The sequence below is a fragment of the Gymnoscopelus braueri genome (assembly GCF_963280865.1).
Source record: "Gymnoscopelus braueri genome assembly, chromosome: 7".
NCBI classification, from domain to species: domain Eukaryota; kingdom Metazoa; phylum Chordata; class Actinopteri; order Myctophiformes; family Myctophidae; genus Gymnoscopelus; species Gymnoscopelus braueri.
This window is the reverse complement of record NC_137608.1, coordinates 14,702,747-14,726,072: the sequence shown is the minus strand read 5'-3', so window position 1 is coordinate 14,726,072 and position 23,326 is coordinate 14,702,747. Positions and strand designations below refer to the sequence as shown.

Here is a 23,326-nt window from a genome sequence, read left to right as displayed (position 1 = left end):
TTACTTATTTACTTTAATCTGATAGTGTGAGTACATTTTATTTCGGTCCATTTAAAAGAGCAGATAGTTAATGCTAGGCACCGAAAAGGTGTAGGGTGTAGGCTGAAGCCGAGGCTTATTTTGCCTAGCCCTTTTATAAAAGAAAACGTAGTAAAACAGTTTCGAACATTGGTTTAACTAAACTGAAAACATCAGAACTGAAAAAAATGTAAGCAAAAGACTTAGCTTTTGCCTGCACTATTTGAAAAGTAACAAAAGTTTCAAAACAAAAACAAAGTAACAGTTTCAAACACTGGCTTAACGAAACTGAAAGCATTGGATAATTAAAAAAGATCTAAGCAAGAGATAGTAATGATTGCTATAGAGTGTTTGTTCAGTAATATCTTTCCAGCACTTTAGTAAACAGAAAATCAATATCAATTTTATTTAAAGAGAGAACCCCAGAAGGATCATTTATGAAGTTTGTGTTCCATTTCCAAATTTGGTCGGGAACACTGTCTGTTAACTAGCTAATAGACTGTGTTTCTTAATAGAAGTGATGCTGCCAACCTTGATTTTTCTATTTCTTTTTTCTCATGGGTCCATTGTAGCCTTGTGGCCTGGCTTGTAGTTGTTGATAAGGAGTTAATGCTTAATGCTACAGTATGCCCACCAAGAATAATAAGCACTAAACTAATGTTTCAACTAAAGTTTCTATTTATTGTTTAAAATTTTTTTTCCCGTTTGTTTCATTTTCTTTATTTTCTTGTTAAAAACCTCAAATAAGCCACAAAATTACACCAACATATTGGCACTATTTAATTTCAAATTTACACTTTGGCTCTCATTCCACAGTGAGTATACACGGTACGATTTCTATCACTCTACACTGTATACCTATCAAATGAAGGCTCCCCCAGATATATCAAACAAACAAACAAACAAATAGCAAGCTCACACTGCATCGCGACGGGCTGATGAAACGTGAAACACTGCATTGAGGGGAACAGGCCAGTAAGATAAGTTATTTGTGTGAGTCATGTTCCACCATTGGGGAGACAATAAATAGAGGTGAGTCAGTCTTCGAAGGGGAATGTCCTCATGCTGACTGACTGGGAAAACACATCATCAGCTTGTGATGCCACCTCAACGCAAAGACAAAGGAAACGGACGGTCATGTTGTTGTGCACTTCACTCGCTGGATGCCTGTCACATAGTGAAATGTACCACCTCAACGCCATCAGAGGGGGACAGAGCAGATGTTTTAATTAGCTACCGCCGTTGGTATGGGCTGGATGCTTCCCTCCAACAATGAGCTCCGGGGCCTCTAAAGAGGCCACACAAAGAGTGGAGAGGGTTCTGGGTTTGACACGTCTAGTACTGTTGTTGTCACCAACAGAAGCTGGAGAGCGTAGGCAAAAGAGACAGACGAAAAAAGAAAAAAAAACAAGAGCTAGGAGACAAACACTAAAATACAAGACCACTAGTGGCAGAGTTGGAGCTTAAAGGGATAGTTCACCCGCAAAATGACCCAATGATTTGATGACCGGCAGCGGTTCCGGTAGGAGACACAAAGAGTCTCCTCTGTGTCTCTTACCAGAACCTCTGCCCACCGGTCCGCTGGTCGTCAAATTATTGGCTTAGGAATGCAACAAAAACAAAAAAATATCCATGAATTCAAGTCTCCATAGGGTGACTAATCAATATAAAAAAAAAGTTTTTTGGGGGGTGAACTATCTCTTTAATCCTATTGTAATTGCTACGGCTTCTTTTGTAAATTATTTCATAAAAGCAAAAAGGCAACGCAAAGCCTGAATGAATACAACAGTTGTGGCGGTCTAGTGCCAATTGTGGACTACAAATGACCAAAACAACCAATCACCAAAATTCCGTCATTGTGGATGATTGCAGTGCTGTATCTACGTAGCACTAGTGCAAACTCTTCCACTGCATTGGCAGCTGCAAGAGAAACACTAAGACTGCAGTGTTTTGTACACATTCACTCAATGACGCGTCTTACAGATGCTAAAAAATACTAAACTGGTTGGAATGATTAGCGATCGAGGATGCAGCGTGTTGTGAGCTTAGAGATCTGCTATTTTTGGCATTGGACACCATCGTACGATTAAGTATAACATATCAGACTTTCCAATTTTCTTAATGTCTATGAAGAGTTAAGTTCAGCAGCCAATGTTTTTGCTCAAACGACTGAATTAGACCTAGGAGTGCTTGGCTGTTTGAAGGCTAGCCAATGTTTACACACAGCAAAAAAGAAAATTCCAAATCTTTTCCCGAACTGGAAAAAGTTTTTTTTCCCAATTTAAAAATATTTCCAGGAATTTCATGACCGTGGGGACCCTGGGGACAATGAGGAACCTAGAAAGTCACTAAACCCATCTGGTGTGTTTCCTGTTGCTAGTGCTACGGCTCTGGTCTCACCTGGCACAGGCGAGCGCTACGAGGGCAGCAGCGGCGTTCTCTCTCTGCCTGTGAGCCTGGAGATGCAGCGTTTGAGCTTGCTCCTGCGGCTGCCCTTGGCTCATCTGTTGCTGCTGGGCTCCGTCCTCCAGCCAGGAACAGAGCAGGCCCTCGAGGCCGTTGAGGCAGTCGGCGGGCTCCTTGCTGAGGCTAAGCGGCTGGCAGTCCCGCAGGCAGGAGAGCAGCACCTCCGCCGTGACCCCGCAGAGCGCCGGGTCGTTGCGGGTCTGGGACTGCAGGAGGGGGAAGACCAGCAACAGGCCCACTCGGGAGGTGAAGGGCGCCTGCTCCGGTTGCTGTAGCAGACCTTGGCGTTTGAGCAGGGCCAGGGCTTCTTCGTCGGCACCTCCGACCCCGTCTCGCTCCTGCTGCTCCTCCAGGGCCAGCTGTCGCTGCGCCCCCCACAGGCCACGCAGGGCGTTGAGGCGGTACTCCAGCAGACGCGCGTACGCATTGCTCTGGTTACCGCAGACGGCGCGCAGACGCTCTGCGAGCTCTGCCGGGTTCTTCGTCTCAAACGTTAGTATCTAGCAGAGAGACAGACACAGAGACATTAACATTAGTCACAACAGATGAGTTAAAAAAAAACACGCAAATGTAGGCACGAGATCTTTAAATGCTGACGACACTGTTGAGTGCATTCGCATCATAATGACTGTCAAGCATAGGTCTGGTCTGACTTGACACAAATCCAATTTGCTAATGTCAAGAGTGCAGACTCACTGAGAGATAATATGACGCTAAATCAAATAGGAGAGAGAAGCACCGGACTGGACTATTTGAATTTCACCGACATGGATTTGAGATGAAAAACTAAGAACGGAGTGAAAGTTCACCTCGGTCTGAAATATGAGTTGCATTCAAACTGCAACAGCTACAACAAAGTGGCTTGGACAAAAATAGACTGGTACAGTATACCGACCAAACTGACCAGACTGTAGATCTCTTGATATAACAGATCTACAGTCAATCAGTGATCGTTTAGAAAACGACGATGACTTGAGAACTTGTGTGTACGTACATCACTGCCGCTATATGACACAACAGTCACAGATAGTGAGGAATTATTTGTGCTAACCTATCTGGAGAGAGAACAATATGCTTCATATGCACTTACACTTAGGCAGCAGCATTTCAGATATTGATTACACTGCATGGCCCAGGAATCACAGACTAGAAAAAAACACCCATCCATTATGCCATTTAGCCGGCAGAATCTGTATTGATTCCATTTCAGAAATGCTACTAATGTTACGGTAACGCTCCTTAATTGGACACAGGGCCTTCTCCACCTCGCTCTGCACAAAGGCTGCAGCATGTGGATAAAAATAGTCCAAATCAACACCCAGTGGGCTAATGACACTGGATGACCTCGCCAATCTCCTATTTGGGTACACAGATATTGGCCACTATAAGGAGTGGGCAGGACTAACACACTGGTTACCAACGCCAGGCCTCCTGAGTCTGAAGTTGAGCTATTTTCTTTTTTCTTTTGTCAAAAGTCAAATAGGTAGTCAATACTGCATTGAAGTGGCAAAACAACCCAATTCTCTCATACTTTATTGACTTTAGAACAGGGATCTTCAATGTTTTTTCAGGCCAAGGACCCCCTAATTGAGAGAGAGATGAAGCAGGGACCCCCACTACATATTGTATAAAGTTGTGTTGCCGATTAAACTTTTTCATAGATAAATTGTTTGACAGCACTATCATCAGTGTGTGTTGGATTCATGTTAATGTGTATTTTCAGACAGTTAACCACTTAAACCATCAATACTTAGTAAACTTGATCTTTCACTCTGTACTTAGTCTGCTTTTTTTCCCTCTACACCAAACCTCTTTGCCGAAAATTGCCGATCTACAAGCTCACAACGCCTTGGCGTTGTGCTATTTTTGGCTAAAGTTCTCATCAGAATAGGAATGCTAGGGTTCAATGCTAGGGTTCAAGTGGTTAATGTAAAAAAAATATTATCCTATTACACATATTTGCCGGACCCCCTAGGGGTCCCGGACCCCCTGTTGAAGACCCCTGCTTTAGAATATAGAATTCATATTGATATTTTTAAGGCTTTTCTCTTCTGCCTTTATTTGATAGTGTACGATAGAGATGGACAGGAAACAGGGAGAGAGAGATGGGGAGAGACATGCAGCAAAGATCGTTGGGAACGGGACTCGAACCCGCCATGCGCTGTCAGGCCACATTAGAGCCCAAGTGCCTGGACCACTAGGTCAGCGGTCCGGGCCCATATTCGGTTTCATTCAGTGTCCTGTCAAGTTTCAACCCAAAATAATTATTAGCCAGCAATTTACCCAGCTTTTCTTTTTGTTTTAAATCAAGCTATCTTTGTCCACAGACCTGACCCTCTTTCCTCACAGGCTGAAGTAATGAGACATGCTGATGAGTCTCCATTTCCATATCCCATATTTCAGCTCTAAACCCAGCTCTAACTTTCTCTACTTTGTCCATTTTGATATACCGTACCGTTTGTGTACAAGACTGGGAACGCATCTGTGTCATTTAAGATTTCTTTGGCTATTCAAAAATAGCAGATCTACAAGCTCATAGCGCGGCACCGAGTGCCGCACTATGAGCTTATAGATCTGCTATTTTAGAAAAATCGTGAAAATGCGCAAATCTTTGAATATATGTTTTTTTAAAGCGAATATTTGTAACTCAAATCTTTGCTTCTGGTGGCGGTCTCTGGAACAAAATATTTTGAGATGGGGTCCGCGGCCAAATAAATATCATTTTGGCTTTTGGGTGGTCCTTGACATGGAAAATGTTTGAGAACCACTGATATTATAGCAACATGTTTTTTTTTTTTTTTTACAATTAGGATTTAGAAGACATTTGTAGAATACCGATTTGAGTTCAAAATATTTGCTTTAAAAAAAATATATATATATTCAAAGATTTTTCTATGAAGATGTTTCTATGAACCACATCACCGTAAAACACACAGTATCTTCGGCTAGCCTTGCCTTTCTTCAGACTGCAGGCAAATCTGATTCGTTTCTCAAATAAGCTCTTTAGGACTAACAGTCCACAGTTAATTGCAAGTGATCAGATTCGATTTGTTTTCAGACACCGTCGACCTATCTGCATTGGTTGCTGTGGAAAAGACATCGATAAAGAAACGCATTGAGAGCTTGTAGAGCGGCACTCGGTGCCGTGAAGCTATGAGCTTGTATATCTGCTATTTTTGAATAGCCAAAGTATAAAATAATGGTTATAGCTAAAAATCTAAAATGACACAGATGCGTTCCCGGATTGAATGGGTTAACACAGGTCAGCCTTATACTGAAGGTAAGTGAGTGGTGACAGTTAACCAGAGAGCAGCAAATGTTGCAAAATACCCACAGACTTTCCCAACACCACAGTCTGTTGGGAGTTTTTTTTTCACCACATAGCCTTCATTTAAACATTGCATGGCACTGCTTCCAGGTCTCACGATTCCAAATATCTCCAAATTGCTATTACCATGGTGTAATGAGTTACAGTCCTCTGAATTAGGAGGACTGTAAGATTAATTAGATAAGTCATCTGTAGCCTCTCGCTGGCTGACCAACTTAGTGCAGCTTGAGGGGTGAAAACAGTGTTTGAACTTTGACATAAGGTTTTAAACATGACGATCATAACAAATTAATAACAGAGAATAACACTCTGCCGTATCTTGTGTGCTTCTTCAGCAACTCCATGGTACAGTCTTTATGTTTGCTATAGAACTGTATAACTTTTAGTCAAAGTTCAAAGGCTATGTATGCACTCACTCATACCTCACAGTGCTGAGCTTTGCATTGGGCAAAACATTTGCACAAATCATATATTTGGGTCTAGAGGTGCAAATTCAAATGCTTAAAAAAATAAGTACATTTTGAATAGATTTAAGTGGTATGGAATTTCACTAAATCTCAATGTTCTTTTTTGAACAATCTCCATTCCCCAGTTAAGAGGATAAATAGGGCTTTTCTACAACACTAATGCATTATTAGAAGATTCACGTCATGCTTCCTGACTGTACCTCATGGCCAACACATCCAGTGAACATGAGCAACATCCCTTCACAACAAGGTGTGGAACCAGAGGTCATGCCATGTCTATTTTCCCAGCATAATGGACGTGCCATTGAGTTGGTCTAAAACAGTTATGCACACAAAATGCACAAATAGTAACATATTGTTGCAAGATTAGCTGATATAGTATAGAATTAATCCCTTGGTATATTTAACCACATGAACCCTAGCGTCTCTATTCTGGGCATGTCATAACAGATCTACACACTCAGTGAGCTTCTAGACCCCCGGGGTTAATTAAGTATTATTAAGTGGTTAAAGTCTTAAAAATTACCTACAGTAGCATGCCAATACGGTATATATCCTGTACCCCCAAACAAGTGCTATATAATGATCAGGTTGCAAAATAATGTTGTTGTTTTCATATTGTTGAAAGCACATTATGGGCCGCAGACAAAATCATTTTCTCTGTAGGATTAGGATATGCATATGGCATTTGCTATTCTCATTTGAATCAGATCATGCTCAATTGAGTTTTATTCATGCACATAAACTCCTCAGCAAACTTACGATCACAATATTTATTAGCCCATCATTTTTAACCTTTCCCATATCTATATCTTCTGATGTTCCAAAGTCAATAGCTGGGATTACTGATTAACTTGACGGCAATATTGTGGACGAAGAAATGGCTTTTCTGTGATAATTGTTGGCCTCTCTGGGCCATAATTGTAAAATCATAACCATTTGTGTGTCGTGTACCCTACAATGTGTAGCATGAAACAGAAAGCAAGACGGCAGATAAGAAGCCCTTAAAGAGGTGGTGGTGAGAGGTCCTCAGACATTCTCCGAATAGCCAACAGTTGTGTGACTCCAAATAGGAGAAGGCTCTGTGGTTACACACAGCCAAGGCAGCAACACTGACAGGTATTATTCATAAGACTGGCTGTGTTCATGAGCTTCCTTCATGCAAAGGTATCCTGAATAACAAATGTAGATGTGGCATAATCTTATGAAAATATATAACATGAGGACAATGTTACAAGGCATGTGGAATTAAAGGGAAAAAAATTATCGATTAGTCACCCCATGGAGACTTGAATTCATGGATATGTTTTTGGTTTTGTCGCATTCCTAAGCCAATAATTTGATGACCAGCAGCGGTTCCGGTAGGAGATAGAAAGTCTCATTCGTGTCTCCAAACGGAACCGCTGCCTACCGGTCCGCTGGTCATCAAATTATTGGCTTAGGAATGCGACAAAACCAAAAACATATCCATGAATTCTAGTCTCCATGGGGTGACATTTTTGGGGATGAACTATCCCTTTAATATTATATCTGACAAAGGTGACATTATAAATGTATAAAGAAGGTGTTATGCACCAGATATTCATTCATGCGCTAGGCAGCCAAGCAGACATTTATACATAACCACCACCAGACAGTGATACCATCTAAAGGCTGTTGATTGGGATTGTACTATAGGATCATCATGGCTACACATCATGTAACGACTTTCCATTAGCATCCGTCAAGTACACCACAGCTAATAGCAATACTTCCGGTCTGTACAGTTTACCTTCAAAATAAAAGATTTAACATTCTTCTTTTCACAAGAGTTGTTGCAGCCCTGCCAGACTGCTACAGTACCTACACTTATTTTATCCTGGATTTTGATATATGCCACACATTTAGCATATTAGGATCCAATAGATTGATACCCGGGGTGCTGAAAAGTATGGAAAATATGCTTGCATTCGATAACGCTGAATTACACCCAATGTGCAAAAGACATTGATACACGTATATATGTAGCAGAGTGGCTGAACTAAAAGTCAAGCAAGCCAAATTCCCTTTTGTCTAGCGGTTAAGATGATGGCTTTCCGCACGGGAGACCAGGGTTAGAATCCCGGGCGTTACATAAACAAACAAAAACAAAAAAGCCAGGAGCTTTGTTTTTTTTTTAAACTCTTCCGTGCTTTTATGATCCATTATACGTAATTTCAGCGTAGCTGTTCATTTAATCCACTTTCATTTGTTTACGGTTCCAATGGTCACCTTTTATTTTGACACCCATGAAAGGAAATGAATACAGTACAGTAGAGTGACAGTTACAAGTAGCAGGGTTGGCAATACTAGCTAGTATCCTTATCACTGTCTGTCTGTCTGTCTGTCTGTCTGTCTGTCTGTCTGAGGGCATGCAGCAGCATGTTGACATGACACAAAAACAGTAAAACATCCACGTTTATCATCAATCATGTGTAGTGTGTGATGTGTCGTTGGAACCCCACCTCCTGCTCGGTGTGGTGTCCCCCTGCTCTGACATGTACTGTATGTGTGAATGATGTGTATGTTGTAATAACCCACCTCCTGCTCGGTGTCCCCCTGTTAGTGTGTGATGTGTTGTGTTGTAATAAAACCACCTCCTGCTCTATGAGTGTGTGTGTGATGTGTATGTTGTAGTGTAACCCACCTCCTGCTCGGTGTCCCCCCTGTTAGTGTGTGTGAATGGTGTGGTGTGTTGTAATAACCCACCTCCTGCTCTATGTGTGTGTGTGTGTGTGTGTGTGTGTGTGTGTGTGTGTGTGTGTGTGTGTGTGTGTGTGTGTGTGTGTATGTTGTAGTGTAACCCACCTCCTGCTCGGTGTCGCCCTGCTCTGACCCTCCTATCTCACTGGGCAGCTCGGCCAGATCCGTGACCCGAATCAGCCCGTCGTGGAGGAAGATGGTCTCTTCCTTCACGGAGAGCCACTGGGTCGAATCCACGGCCCCGGTGGATCCCATCGCTGCTCCTCTCTCCTCCTCCTCCTCCTCCACCTCCTCCTCCTCCTCCGATAGAGAAGATACTGATGCTAAAGGGGTCGAACATTAAAAAATAGAAAAAATCATGAAGTGTCTGGGAAAAACACACACAGGAACGCCTAAGCTAGCTACTAGCTACAATAACATATCTATCGGTCGCCCGTTCACTTAAAATGATGGTGTGTGTGTGTGTGTGTGTGTGTGTGTGTGTGTGTGTGTGTGTGTGTGTGTGTGTGTGTGTGTACTAGTGTGTGTGTGTGTGTGATGTGATAGACTATGTTGCTAACGCTACGGTAGCTGCTAACGCCTAGAATAAAGATACCAAGGATTCGTCAGTGACGGCACTAGCGGAAATACTTTCGTTTAACCACTTTCGCACAGCACTGGGGTTCTTATAAATCTGTCGAACAATATATATATATATATATATATATATATATATATATATATATATATATATATATATATATATATATATATATATATATATATATATATATATAAAGACAAACAAAGAAATAAGAAAAGAATCAAAAGTAAATTTAATTAAAATATTTCATATAAAAATGTATCTAAAATAGCAAGTGTTTCACAAAAATCTTTTCCGTACTTTCGTGATCCATACTTTTACTGCGCGTAATTTCCATGTAGTTGTTAATTTAATTTAATCCACTTTCAAAAGTAAATCTCCAAAAAAGATTTAATAAAAAAATCTAAAATAGCCAAAAAAATGTTTAGCAATAGCATGTAATGAAATGATCCATTTAATTAATTAATAGATCTGCTATTTTCGAATAGTCTTTTTTGCGACCCGAATAATTATTTCATATTTTTTTGTCAAGCAAAGGGCCACATGAAATGAAACTAATTTTCACACACACACACACACACACACACACACACTTCCGGTTGTTTGTGTGACGTCACTGTCGGCTCCTTGGTGTCTTTATTCCAGGCTAGCGCTGCTAACGTTGTGGGCGTGACACTCTCTAATATTTAATAAATCCATTATTAAAGACGCACCGTTTAAGAACGACTCATTTCCCCCCGATGAAGACAGGATGGCCACCAAACCCATTCATATGGAAGATGAAAAGTGGAACAGCTGCCGTTAGTGTGAGTCCAAACCATGAGATTAATGGTTGGTTTAAAGATAATGAGAACCTCCCAGTTGTCAGAGCGACGCCATGTTTCTCCAAGGCCAAATGACTGGTCCCAGAATGCACTGCGAGCAGAAATAAGCTGTCAAAAATCAATACAAGTGATATTCTACCACTGAATGGCTATTTATATGTTACTATTTATATGTAACTAATAATTAAAGGTAGGGCAAGTGATATTTTTTGGTCAAAACAAAAAGTGTTTATGAAAAGCTTAAAGCACTAAATTCTGATAGTAATCATTGCTATAGACTATATAGTGTTTGTTCAGTAACAGGGGTCTCTCCAGCTCTTTAATAAACAGAAAATACATTTTCAGGTAGGTGACAAAATGTCAGCCAATCAGGAGAGAGTACCTATCAGCTCAAATTGTATAATGTTCCAGTTAAAAATTTGTCTGCTAATTTTTTTGTGTCATCACTTCCAATTTCACTTGTTTAATCTGTATCCTGTCAGAATTCTCTATCCTGATTGGATAAAATTGGTATCCTGACCTGAAAATGCATTTTCTGTTTAATAAAGAGCTGGAGAGAGACATGGAGACTCCTGTTACTGAACAAACACTCTATAGCAATGAGTACTATCACAATATAGAGCTATTTAACACTTATTTTAACCAAAGAAAATCATTTTCCCTACCTTTAAAATAACAAGTAAGACGCGCGAACGCAGGAAGCGAATGCCAAAAAAATTAAATAATAATGAAAAAATATTATAAAAAATATATATAACATCCAAATATAACATTCCATTTTTGCCTACACCTACACTTTTTGTGCCCAGTCTTCTGGTGCCAAGATTTCCCTAGTGACCACTCTTCTCCACCCAAGTGACCACTCTTCCAGGTGCCCACATTTCCCTAGTTCCCACTCTTCCTAGTGCCCTGTTAAAAAAAATATGGTGCCCAGATGTCCCTACTGGCCTACTCCCTAGTGCCCACCTATCCTGTATCCGAAATAACGACCATCTTTTGCCTTTTCCTGATTAAAAGCTGGATAATCATAAAACAGTGAATATCATAGACTCATATTTTATTGAGGTTTTATAAAAATGTAGCAAATTATAGGTTATTTTGGCAAAGGGAAGAATAACTTCGAATGATTGGCTTTACATTGCAAATCCTAGTGCGCCCCCGTGTGAGCAATATAAAGAATGCACTTGTCTGTTATGTCCAAAATGTATTGGAAAAATGACTTGTTTTATTGTGATTTGAGTTCATAAGTTAATAACAATAACAACACTAATGTATAAATATATTAAATATGCATCAAAGCCCTTCTTTAGAAAAGTATGTGAAAGGTTATCGGGTTGATTTTCAATACAGATCTAAATAATCTGCCATTTCACAGATACAAAAGCATTTAATTAAATTAACATAAAACATGTGAGCTATCAATTCAAATTATATGCTAAGCTCATCATCCTCTCTTCCTCGGATGAAGAATCTTTAGACATCGCTTATAAAGACGAACGGGAATCGCTCTTTTCACGTCTCTGTCCAATTTCTGATCTCCAGCTGTGCTTCTTTCTTCTATCTTCTTTAGTGCTTGGAAGAGTCTGGAGGCTTTAGAGAAGCCAGCAGCACAGCTACTGTAGAAAGAAATGAATAGAAATATCAATGGAAAGACCCTTTCATTACAACTTGTCAGAAAACAAGAAAAAGGAAAGACACGCAAAAATATACAGTGTCAGCTTAAAACCTTTTTCTGTTGAAGCAGTTTTTCAATGGAAAGACCTTTTACAACTTGTCATAAAACAAGAAAAAGGAAAGACACAAAAATATACAGTCTCAGCTTAAAACCTTTTTCTGTTGGAGCAGTTTTTCCCTTTCTTTGGCAGGCTTAAACAGTTTTCAGAGACAAAGTCCATCAGGAGAGACCGAAGAATATTGGGCGTCCTGAAGTTTTCAATCTGACCTGCTAACCTGTAAGAAATACGAAAAGGATTTCACTCATGAAAAAACAGAGGAACAATAAGGTGAACATTATAGTGTGTGTGTGTGTGTGTGTGTGTGTGTGTGTGTGTGTGTGTGTGTGTGTGTGTGTGTGTGTGTGTGTGTGTGTGTGTGTGTGCGTGTGCACGTGTGCGTGTGTGAGAGAGAGAGAGGGAGAGGGGGGGAGGGGGGGAGGGGGGGGGGGGGGAGAGAGAGAGAGAGAGGGGGGGAGAGAGAGAATGGAGAGAGTAGTTCAATGCAGCTGCCAAGGAGGTCACACCTTCATTGTGACCTTTTCAATCCATATTACTATCGTTGCTGTCGGGCAGAAAACTCTTATATCCATATTTTTACTTTCTGTGTTTTCTCGAAAAGTAATGCCCTACTTGATCATACTACAGCGTCACACAAAAGTATCAAAAGTAGCATATCTACAAGCTCGAAACACAGCGCGAAGTGACGCATGTTGAGCTTGTCAATCTGCTACTTTAGTTTTTTTTTTATCCTGGAAAGTAACAGTTTTGGACATATGAGGTTTCCACCCGACAGAGACGATATATGAGGTAACCTGTACAGATTCATAAATGTCTCATACATTTGTGCTTCTTTCTCACCGGCTGGTGCAATCACAGTGATAGACAATCTTTGACTCCATGTTCTGCAGATTATACTTCTTTTCCAAAGGTTGGATTTTGTGTTTACAATCATCCAAATGTTTAAGTGTTCCACAAAGTGTCAGATTATCTGCAAATAAATAAATGTATACAATAAAACATTGATTATGTGACAAATTAACCAATACTTCTATAGCCAAACTATCTAGGTTCTGAAGTATCTGATGAACCTTCTTCTAAAACTTTAAGAAACCTTTTAAAATTTTCAATCAAAAAAGTGGCTATAGTCACTTGACACATTTTTGCTAGTGGTTAGTGGCTACTTTTTGCCTATACTGTACTACTGGATTATGGTGATATTTTATACATGAATGCACCAGAATCACATATTTGTACATTAGATTAGACACACTATATCATGCTGCTTTACAATTTGTATCAAACAACAATCATTCCTCAATCATTCCTCACACTCTGTTTTGAAAGGTGCTATATAAATAAAGCTTTATTATTATTATCATTATTATTATTATTATTATTATCATTGTGTATTGTATGAATTGTCAGGTCAGTCATCTCTGGCCATTGTACAGTATGTGTTTGTATACAAAGCTATCTTGGCTGGGGCAGCTACCAACTTACATAAGTACATCACTCTTTCAACAACGTGGACAATACAATCTGGGATAATAAAATGATATCTCATATCATGTTCCCACTGTGATAACTGAATTTGGGAAACATAATGTAAGCTAAGAGAATGCTCTCGGAATCTACACAAAGTTTTGAAGTTACATTCCCTATAATTGGAATTAATCATTTTAATGAACAAATTGGACACCCGCTTGCCAAGGGGTGCTCATATTTTTAAATTGTTTCTAGTTTAAAATGTTCAGATACTTTTATTTGCATTTTATTTGTATATTATTGTTTTTATTTATTTGTTTGTTTTAATGTTTTTATATGTGAAACTATGTACAGTATGCTGCCTGCTTGGCCAGGTACAACTACAATCTCAGTGTGGTTGTACCTTGGTTGTAAACCAATTTATAACATACTTACTCTGTTTCACATTGAATGTTTTGGTCTCTTATCAAATTTCTTATCAGCATTTTTGAGGAATATAACTGATGTGAATACAACTGATGCCATATTGGTCATATTATAAGCCAGGTAAATGGAGGGTTAAACCACCACTACAGTAGGTCACTTCACAGCAACAGCGGTTGTTCTCATGTAGTGTTATGTAATGCACTTAGGTTAGACTCTCCCCATGGAAAAGGCACTCAGGAATTTGATACCTGTTATCGCAGCCATCTCCTGGTTTGTCCCATCCCGTGGTGGGTAGGTATTTGTCTGCTTTGGGAAGTTTCCACGCTGAGCAACTGGCATTGTTGTTTGTGTTAAAAGCCCAGACCTTAATTTGATTTTGATGGGTTTTGTTATAGTAGTAGTAATAGAAGTAATAGCAGTAGCAATAGTAGTAGTAGTACTACTACTAGTAGTAGTAGTAGTGGAATTCCAGAGGATTGCTGAAGTCTTTTCTGTGGGTGACACTTTTGCTGCTGATGTGTGAGATCTTGTTTTGCGGTCTGCACAAGGCTTACGCCGGGACTGAAACGTGTCACCCCTCACAGGCAGCCTGGGCCCACAGCGTTGCCGTTTCTTTCCAGTGGTGGTTATTGTAGTCGCCGTGGGGAAAGTTGTTTGTGGCTGAAGTGCACCTCTCTGTGTCATGGGTGAGGAGCTTCGTGGCGTGGTTGCTCGCTGACGTGGCTTCATGGTTGCCCGTGATGAAGCTTGGCTTTTGTGCTTCATTCTGGACCCCTTGTTTTTACCTGATTTATTTCCACTTGATACATTCGGGTGGAATTCAGAAGCAGCAGCTGTGACTGCTGTCTTTGGTTGTGACGCCAATGTGGCAGTTGTCTGTAACAGGGATCCAGGTGTCCGAGTTGAAGGAGCAGAGGTTGCTGTTGCAGGGGTTTTGCTACTTCTTTTGCATCCTTTCCCCTTCCTCTTTTTCCACTGGACAGTATCACCTCTGGATGGAACCCTAGGGGTGCATCTGCCAGAGGGAACAGATGGCTTTCGGTGTTCACCTTTGGGTGGGTTTCTGTTCCGAGAAGTCCGGGGCCTCTCCATTCCATCACGCGCCCTGGTTCTTGTTGACTTGTGGCTGGCCCCAGTGACATCATATTTGGTGGAGTTATAAGGCATGGGCTTTTGGAAGACAGCATATGGGGCCTCTCCGGCTACCTTGCACCTATACCGTGTAAATAAACAAGTTAGAAATCAACCCTGCCAAGACAGAAGCTCTTTCATAAACTGCTCTACTTAAAAAATATATATATATTTTCACTTTGCAAATATTGACCACGTTCCACACATATTTGTTTAATTCAGACAGAGGTAAACATGGTATCGCCATTTAGAGTTATACACTGTCATTTTATGCACTGCAATTAGCATTTTTACTTCCACGGTAATTATAGCATAGAAAAGAATTGAAGACTCAGAGGGAGGAAAAAGAAACAAATTATAGTGCAATGGAAAAGGTAGGGAAATAGTTTTTCCAAAACACTCTAATAGTAATACCATAGTGCAGTGGTATGGGTAGCAGGTGGCCCGTGGGCAAGAACTGGTCCGCCAGTGATAATATCTGGCCTGGCAAAATATTTAAATAGTTTACAATATATCACTGACAGTCCCATATAGGTGGGACTGTCAGTGTCCCACCAATAGTTAAATGCCCATTGGCTTTGTATTGATGCAACTTGGTAGCATGAATGTTCTATTTCCATTCTTCTTTGAATGTTCTGTTTTCACTATCAACTTTCCTCTTTAGACCTTTGGATGAAAAACTTCTCTCACGTAAAAAAAAACCAACTGTGTTACACATGCCTTAAACAATACACTGTTGCTCTCTGTATCTAAAGAGAGGCCTTGAACAGCTAAATAAACTGTCTCCGGAAAGAAATGTTCTTTCTTTAAACTTTTTGATGAACTAAATATCCTTTAAGTGCCACATTCGCGGATGGGGCCTGCACAAAATGAATGCACAATCATTTCTATCTGCCCCTTTAACATTTGATTACACACACAACTCTATCACTATGCAGTTATTATACCACACACATCTTTATTTATTTCCTTTTATAGCAATGTAGTTATTACTGTATATAAGGTGGTCTGTCGAATGTTCCAGTTTCTAAATTAACCATCGATTGTGTTCTGGCCCACCATCTCATGGCTTAGAAACAACTAGCCGAAGGCCAAACTTACTTGCCTCCCCCTGCTATAGTGATTGATTTTGACCTATTTCATTGGATTGATTTCATTCTTATATTTAGTGTATATTTATTTTATATTTATTTACCAGTAATTCTAGTACAGTACATACCTAATTAATGCATATGCACAAAATCATGTTATGATAACACTGTTTACTGTTGTTTGTTATTGCAGTCAGTATAATGTGAACCGGAAGTCAGATTTCTTACATAATGTCAAAGCAATGTTTGGAAATAAAACACAATTCAGATTCTGATGACTGCTCAGATATGGCTTTGTTGTACGATACCAGAATAACTTGGCAACATATTAATCATTAAGCTTTGATAAGAAAGAAAGATCCCAAACGGATAGACATTGATACGGGTGGGAACAGAGCAGGGGCGTGGCTGCACGCCCCTGGGCATTGTGAGGGAGCTGGCAGAGTGTCAGACGTGTTAGTACAAGACAGACAAACTGCTATCTGTACAGTATATCATCCGGCCTCTGAACTTTTCATACTAAAGATTCCTCACGCAGTACCCAAAAAGCATAAGTAAGTAACAATTTGTCCTTACAATCCCCACCAGTACATCTCAGTGCATCGTCTCTGCCGTACGACGTGAAAGCAGGGCACCCTGAGGATGTTGAAGAAGCTGTAACCCACCATGCTGGAGATGGGATCGTTGACACTGAGGAGGCACTGCCGAAACCTATAGAAATGCACAGAAGATTGAGAATAACCAAGCTATTCACAAACAGTGTACCATGAAACAGAGTTAATAGGAAAATGAATCGTAGGGAAAGTACTAGAAACCCTGCTGGTTAGAAGTTGATATGCGAAGGCAAGCTTCTCCATGCCATGCATACCTGATACACCTTTAGAAAATATTGAGCTTCAATGGACCATACCAGTACCAGTGTTCTGGCATGTTTAGCTTATTGATCGTATATTTGAAATACTGCCGACAATCTTCCAAAGCATATTGTGATTTGTTTGGTCTTCAAGGTAGACAAAACATTTCATTTCAGTATGAAAATATACTTGCAGAGACTTGAATCTGGCATGAGAGGTAATCCAACACACTCAATTTCAATATGCTGTTATCTTCTGTTGTGTTCTTGTTGTCATCATTTTAACATGATTTGAACATTTTAGCGCCGTCCGAGTTGTGAACCGATAGGGGGAGAATAAATCTTTTCATGGGTTACAGTCTATGGTTACTATCCAGTGTCCACGACGACAAACATGTGTGCGTGCGTGTGCATGTGCATGTGTGCGCATGCACACTGAATCCACACTGAATCCACACGCATGTGCATGCGTGTGGATTCAGTGTGCATTCATTGCCCTCTAGCGTTGGTTATACAGAATTGCCTGGGGGGCGGTGAAAACAAGTGCTCCTCTTTCAATTTCCCTGGAATGCCAATTTCCCTGTAACATATATATTATTTAATAGTGTATTATTAAACAAACAGAAAATCTAAAAATAAAGCCATTAGCGGACTGCTATATTTATGTACGATACATGGCTGAAACTGTGATTAGACAACAACATGTATAAGTGATGCATGGTCCTTTCCGTCGTATTTAAGAGATGTTGAAAGAGACACAGGTAATGCATTCCTTTAACCTGCCATTTAAAAAAAGGTGCATGACATGTTCACTCTTGACATCAAAAGTTCATGTTGAGGGCTGAACACATGCCCATGTATAATAGTTAGAGCGGTTTCACACTGGATCCGTTTTCATTGAAAACGTTTCCCAGTTCGAATGCTGGCCTGGCAGGCCTGCATTCACATTGGCCAAGATCCAATCGCGCCAGAGAACACATGCATATATACCCCCGATCCTATAGGTGGCGGCATGCACATAGTGTTTCTTCTGTGGACACAGACGTCATCAACTATGCGACAATGTTTGTGCTGGGCTCGCATAAGTATAGGGTTTCAAAACCTGGTGAAACACTTGTGTGCATTAGCGCAAGATGAGGATACAGGAAACATTCAGTCTAAATGTACAGTTTGCTAACCTTCACAACTACTACTACTTTTGCATTTGAAACTTTAAATTTCTCTAAATATTATAAACTTTCACGACAGCTTAAGTACAAAATGAAAAGGTGAATATACAGTGAAGTCGGACTGAATGATATATATATATATATATATATATATATATATATATATATATGCGCCCTGTGCTCTTCTTTTTCTCTATGAAGAAAAGTACAAGTACAGTTGACACAAACGCATTCCGCAACGCTGCCTGTCTGTTGTTTAATCTCATCCTCTGGACTGCAAAGCCATAGCTGGTCATGTAGGAAGGTGTGCGATAGGATCGCGCTTGCCATAGTCTCTAAAGTAATAATAATAATAAGAGAAAGTTCACTTTTGGTTATTTAAAAAGAGTCTCCTTATTTTATGTATTAATTTATTAGCCCTACATGGGAGAAACGTTAACTTTAGAGCTTTGGTTATAATTTAAAAAGACTAGAGCAGTTTATGTGCAGACTCACCTTTTTATTTTTATTTATTTATGATTTGTGGGTCCAGCTGCACTGTGTGTAAAAAAGAACTGTGGGGACGTGCATCTCCTGCCTTTGTTCATATTTAAAATAAAAATTATATTTTCCAATGCAAGATCAGTGTGGTTATCTGCTCTATATTGTAATATCAAAAATAGTGGATCAACAAGCTCAATGTGTCGCATTGCACCGCATTTTCAGCTTGTAGCTTGGCTATTTTTGCTACTTTTGTGTGACACTGTATGACAATAGGGCATTCATTTATGATGAAAAAGCATTAAAAGTTGCAATATGGGATACAGGGTTTCTTCCTAACAGCAAAGATATGTAGTAGAGATCCAATTTAAATATCCGCACCAACCGTTTCTCCCGTATGTCAAAATATTATTATTTTCTGGTATTCCCCGTTAGTTTTAGTAGGCTATTAGTTGTGCGATGCGATCACAAAATGTATTGATTTAGCCTATGGAATGTCGGTGTGTCTTTTTTCTTTTTTTCAAACCGGTGCTGCGCTGACAGACGGCATCCAACATACAGGCGTCCAACACATTGGTTGGATTCCAGCCTACAGAGAGCACTGCTCTGCTGTGCTACTGCTTGGTGTGGATATGTTACGGCCATGGTTGAACCCCTGTGGATTGATCTGCGACGTGTTTTTGTTGGCTGTTTTTGTCGAGTTTATATACCGTCACCTATTCCAAATAGCGGGCCACTTCCGTCTAACGGTACGCTTGCTTTCACATTGCAGCTACCGTACCCGAAAACGCATGATTCGGATCCGAAACTGCCTCCCGAGGTGGTTTCGGGAACGGAACGGTTACCCGTTTCGCGGGTCGATTCGCTACATTCACACTAGCCAAGCGGTCTGGAGTGCGCACCCGGGACCTGAGTGTGAAAGCGCCCTTAGTCAATTTGATGTCTGAAATTAATTGATGGGAATGTGTAATGCATAGAGAGAGTTTTCCCTCTGGCTGAATTAAACATGGAAGTCTGTGATATATTGCAAAAGCAGACAGTTCACAAAGTTCTTAGACAGTGTAATTACTCATTGTACAGACAGTATACTGTATTCTTGAGTAAAAGTAGGCTATTATCACATGCTGCATGGACCCTCCTTGTTAAATCCATTTCTTGGCACAATGCCAGAAGCATCTGACACAAACTTTCCTATAGAATACAACACACGTGACTGTCCTATTTCGCATAGACAGATGTGGATTATATTAAATGCCATAATAACCAAACCTATGAACGTTACATTGTTCAGACAAGTCTTACTGTAGTCTCAGTTATTGCTGGCAGAAGGTTGAAGGAAGGGTCCCCTGAGGGGTTGAGAATCTGACATACACTGGTGTAAAGTAACTAAGTACATGTACTCAAGTACTGTACTTACACATTTTTAGGTATTTTTTACTTTCTTCAGTATTTACAATTTTCAATACTTTTACTTTATACCCCACTACATCTCAGAGGAAAATATTGTACTTTTACTCCACTACAATTATATGAAAACTTTAGTAACTTGTTAGATTTTGTTGATTATTATTACAAAACACACTAACCACTTCAGCCCTATATATATTTTGGACATTTGAAAATGGCAGATCTATACAAGCTCACAAATCACAATGCGTCACAATGCGACGCATTCTGAGCTTGTAGATCGGCTATTTTCAAAAGATTTTGCATACATTTTGAACTTGTGAAATGGGACATTCTGCACAATGAGTTATTTTACTTTTGTTACTTTAAGTATATTTTGATGAAGATAATTTTGTACTTTTACTCAAGTACGTTTTGAATACGGGACTACTACTTGTAACAGAGTATAGGCCTACTATATAGTATAATATCTACATTGCAGTATTGATACTTTTACTTAAGTAAAACATGAGAGTACTTTTTCCATCTGATAACGTGATGCATAGCACACTCAGTCAGACTCACCTCTGGTCACAGTCACAGTGCGAGACGGTGAAGAAGTTGGAGTTGAAGACTCCATAGTTCCTCCTGAAGGCATGGATGGTGCTCTTACAGTGGTCATGCTCACGGCAGCATCTGTCTACACTCTCAAACATCCCTGTGCACAAGAAGGAGTTGGCTCATAATCTGTTCACAACATTTCATAGTAATAGCTCACTGTTAGCTCCTCAAGGAAATAATGATTTAGTTGACACACTATCCCCATTTTAATATTTGTCATGTTTTGCACCCTGTCCGTCCGTCCGTCCGTCCGTCCATCCGTCCGTCCGTCCGTCCATCCGTGTGTGTGTGTGTGTGTGTGTGTCCGTGTGTGTCCGTGTGTCTGTCTATGACCAGCTAATGTCCGGCACCGTTGGCTTGTTTGCAGCGAAACTGTGCACACACACTCCCTGGATGCCAGAGCAGAGTTATAGCGCCACCAGGAGGCCGTTTTTGGTAAAGAAACATTTTCTTTTACCGTACTCCTACAGATTTTGTCCAAACATCACGTAAATCGGTACACAGTATCTCTATAGTCATTAGACGAAACATTGGCTTCCAAAGTTTGCAGTAGTGCTCCGTTTTGAACAAAATGCCTCAAATCATGAACGCAGCGATTTCCGTGAAATTTTGCACGCACATTCTCTCTAGGTCGAGGTAGAAATGTCACTTGGAACTTTTCAAATCAGCCTAATGGTGGCGCTATAACAGGCCGATTCACGTTTTACCTATAACTGCATCGATCTGCGTAAAACTTTGTATGTGCACTCCCTAGAGGCAAAACCTTTGCCCTGCATTTTTCACATCTGCCTTTTATAGCGCCACCAGGAGGCACAGAGGCAGACTTAAGTAAAACATTTTTTTTTATATTACTCCTTCAGATTTTATCCAAATTTCCCGCAAATCTGTACACATGATCTCTATAGTCATGTGATCAAAACGGATCTGTTTGATTTTTCATATTCCACCCTAATTGGCTTAAAGAGGTGGTGCCATGGTTTTGCACTTTTTCTGTTTTTCATGTGTCTATGAGGTTGATAGAACTTTATTAAGCCCCCTGGTGGTGTTTTTATGGTGTTTTATGTCTTCTCTGACTATTTTGAGTTTCTACCTGGAGGCTGAAACCTTGAGGGTCAAACGTGCCAATAGAAAAACAGCCCTTTAGTGACATAGTTAAATTGTACCCTCCCCCTCATTATCATAACACAACAGGTGTGGGCATGAGGAGGAGGAGGGACTAGGACAGGTGGGTGGTGCTAAGGTGGTGGAAGAGGTGCTAAGGTGAGAACCAGGTATACTTAATGAACTGGAGGCGTGTCCACATAAAAACATAATTTTAACAATTTCTGTACACTTTTTTGAAAAAAATCTTCCTCCTAGTATAACCATAATACCTGATGATTATGTTTTAGGGGAGGAAAAAATCACTGAAAATCACGGGACCCGTCTTTAAGATTTACATCTAAAGGAGTGGCCCGTTTTGAACAAAATGCCTCAAAACATGAAACTTTGCACGCACATTCACACTAACATTGAAGAACAAATGCCACCCTTTTGACATTGTCCCTATTTTAGTGCCACCAGGAGGCCGATGTTTGCAAAACAAAATGACTCCTACAGATTTTGTCCAAGGTAGGCTACACAATATCTCATCTGATCAAGATGGAGCTATTCGATTCTTCATATTCCATCAACATTGCTGGCCCACAATAACCTACCTGACCTGGCGGAGTCCTGTGCTCCGAGGAGCACTTTTTCTAGTTTATTCTCTTTTAGGCCTATTTTACGCAATCGAATATCTCAGCATTCCACAGCTTTGTCGTAGCAGTTTATAGCCACAATTACGCCACATTTTAATGAGACAAAATTATAGCCTATTATTATCTCGAAAAAGAAACATTTTAATATTTATGTGCTCTACTCACGGGTGCGCACACCGCACACACACACACACACACACACACACACACACACACACACACACACACACACACACACACACACACCCAAGAGGGGATTTTACGCACAGTACGCACAAAGGTAATAATGAGATCATTATGGCAAGAAGACAAGTCCACGACTCTCTTACCCAACTGCTCGTATCCCACGGCTGTGCTTCCAGTGCCACACCACAGCGTCCCTGGAAACAACCACGACCGCTTCCTCCGGGATTTGACCACCGATTGAGGACGATTATCAACCCAATTAATGCTCCTTATTCTTCCCCCTGGCTTGGTTAACTTGGAGTCCAAAGCGCAGGGACCGTCCTCGGCCAGCAACACACTGATGTTGAAGCCATTGACTTGCCCTTCTCCAGTGTCTGTTGTTGTTGACTCTGTTCCATCGCACAGAGTGAGGTAACGGTCGGTAACGGCCGGATCGTCGCTGATGGAGCATCTCACGAGTCGCATGTCTTCTTCTGACCACACGGTCTGGTATAATAATGAACGGTGGTCACCTGCCATCATCTCCCGTAGGAACGTGAGTCGTGTCAGTCCGTCGCCCAAGGAGCTCGTTCTGTGACAGAAGAAGTGATGATCGTGTGAAATGTCGTGCTGCGCGTCTCCATGCGTATTGGACAAA

General features: G+C 40.5%; 2 protein-coding genes across 10 annotated transcripts in view; both read right to left on the bottom strand.

The window, feature by feature from the left end:
* hectd4 (HECT domain E3 ubiquitin protein ligase 4) overlaps nt 1–9,274 on the bottom strand; it is a 92,825-nt gene extending 83,551 nt beyond the window's left edge. For all 9 annotated transcript variants that reach the window (XM_080432040.1, XM_080432045.1, XM_080432047.1 and 6 more), the window contains exons 1-2: nt 9,106–9,274; nt 2,419–2,984 (exon numbers count right to left, since the gene is read on the bottom strand). In XM_080432040.1, coding sequence (XP_080288166.1) covers nt 2,419–2,984; nt 9,106–9,255 — 716 coding nt within the window. In that variant the 5' untranslated portion in view covers nt 9,256–9,274. The remainder of the gene's footprint in view (nt 1–2,418; nt 2,985–9,105) is intronic.
* A 2,308-nt stretch (nt 9,275–11,582) lies between these two features.
* LOC308088787 (uncharacterized protein) lies at nt 11,583–23,290 on the bottom strand. Its single transcript, XM_080433369.1, has 7 exons — nt 22,833–23,290; nt 20,729–20,861; nt 16,832–16,966; nt 14,282–15,246; nt 12,981–13,110; nt 12,235–12,357; nt 11,583–12,023 (listed from the first exon to the last, which is right to left on the bottom strand). Exons 1-7 carry the CDS (start codon nt 23,209–23,211, stop codon nt 11,852–11,854), a joined length of 2,037 nt encoding a protein of 678 aa, XP_080289495.1. The 5' UTR covers nt 23,212–23,290; the 3' UTR covers nt 11,583–11,851.
* Between the last annotated feature and the right edge of the window lie 36 nt (nt 23,291–23,326).

What these genes read in the sequence shown, in the direction of transcription:
- LOC308088787 (XM_080433369.1), bottom strand. Translation starts at nt 23,211, where the DNA reads ATGATGGCAGGTGACCACCGTTCATTATTATACCAGACCGTGTGGTCA. An exon ending in CGTGGGATACGAGCAGTTGG is followed by an intron (nt 20,862 to 22,832) that starts GTAAGAGAGTCG and finishes TCTTGTGCACAG; the next exon opens with GGATGTTTGAGAGTGTAGAC. An exon ending in GGAGATGGCTGCGATAACAG is followed by an intron (nt 13,111 to 14,281) that starts GTATCAAATTCC and finishes ATTTATTTGCAG; the next exon opens with ATAATCTGACACTTTGTGGA.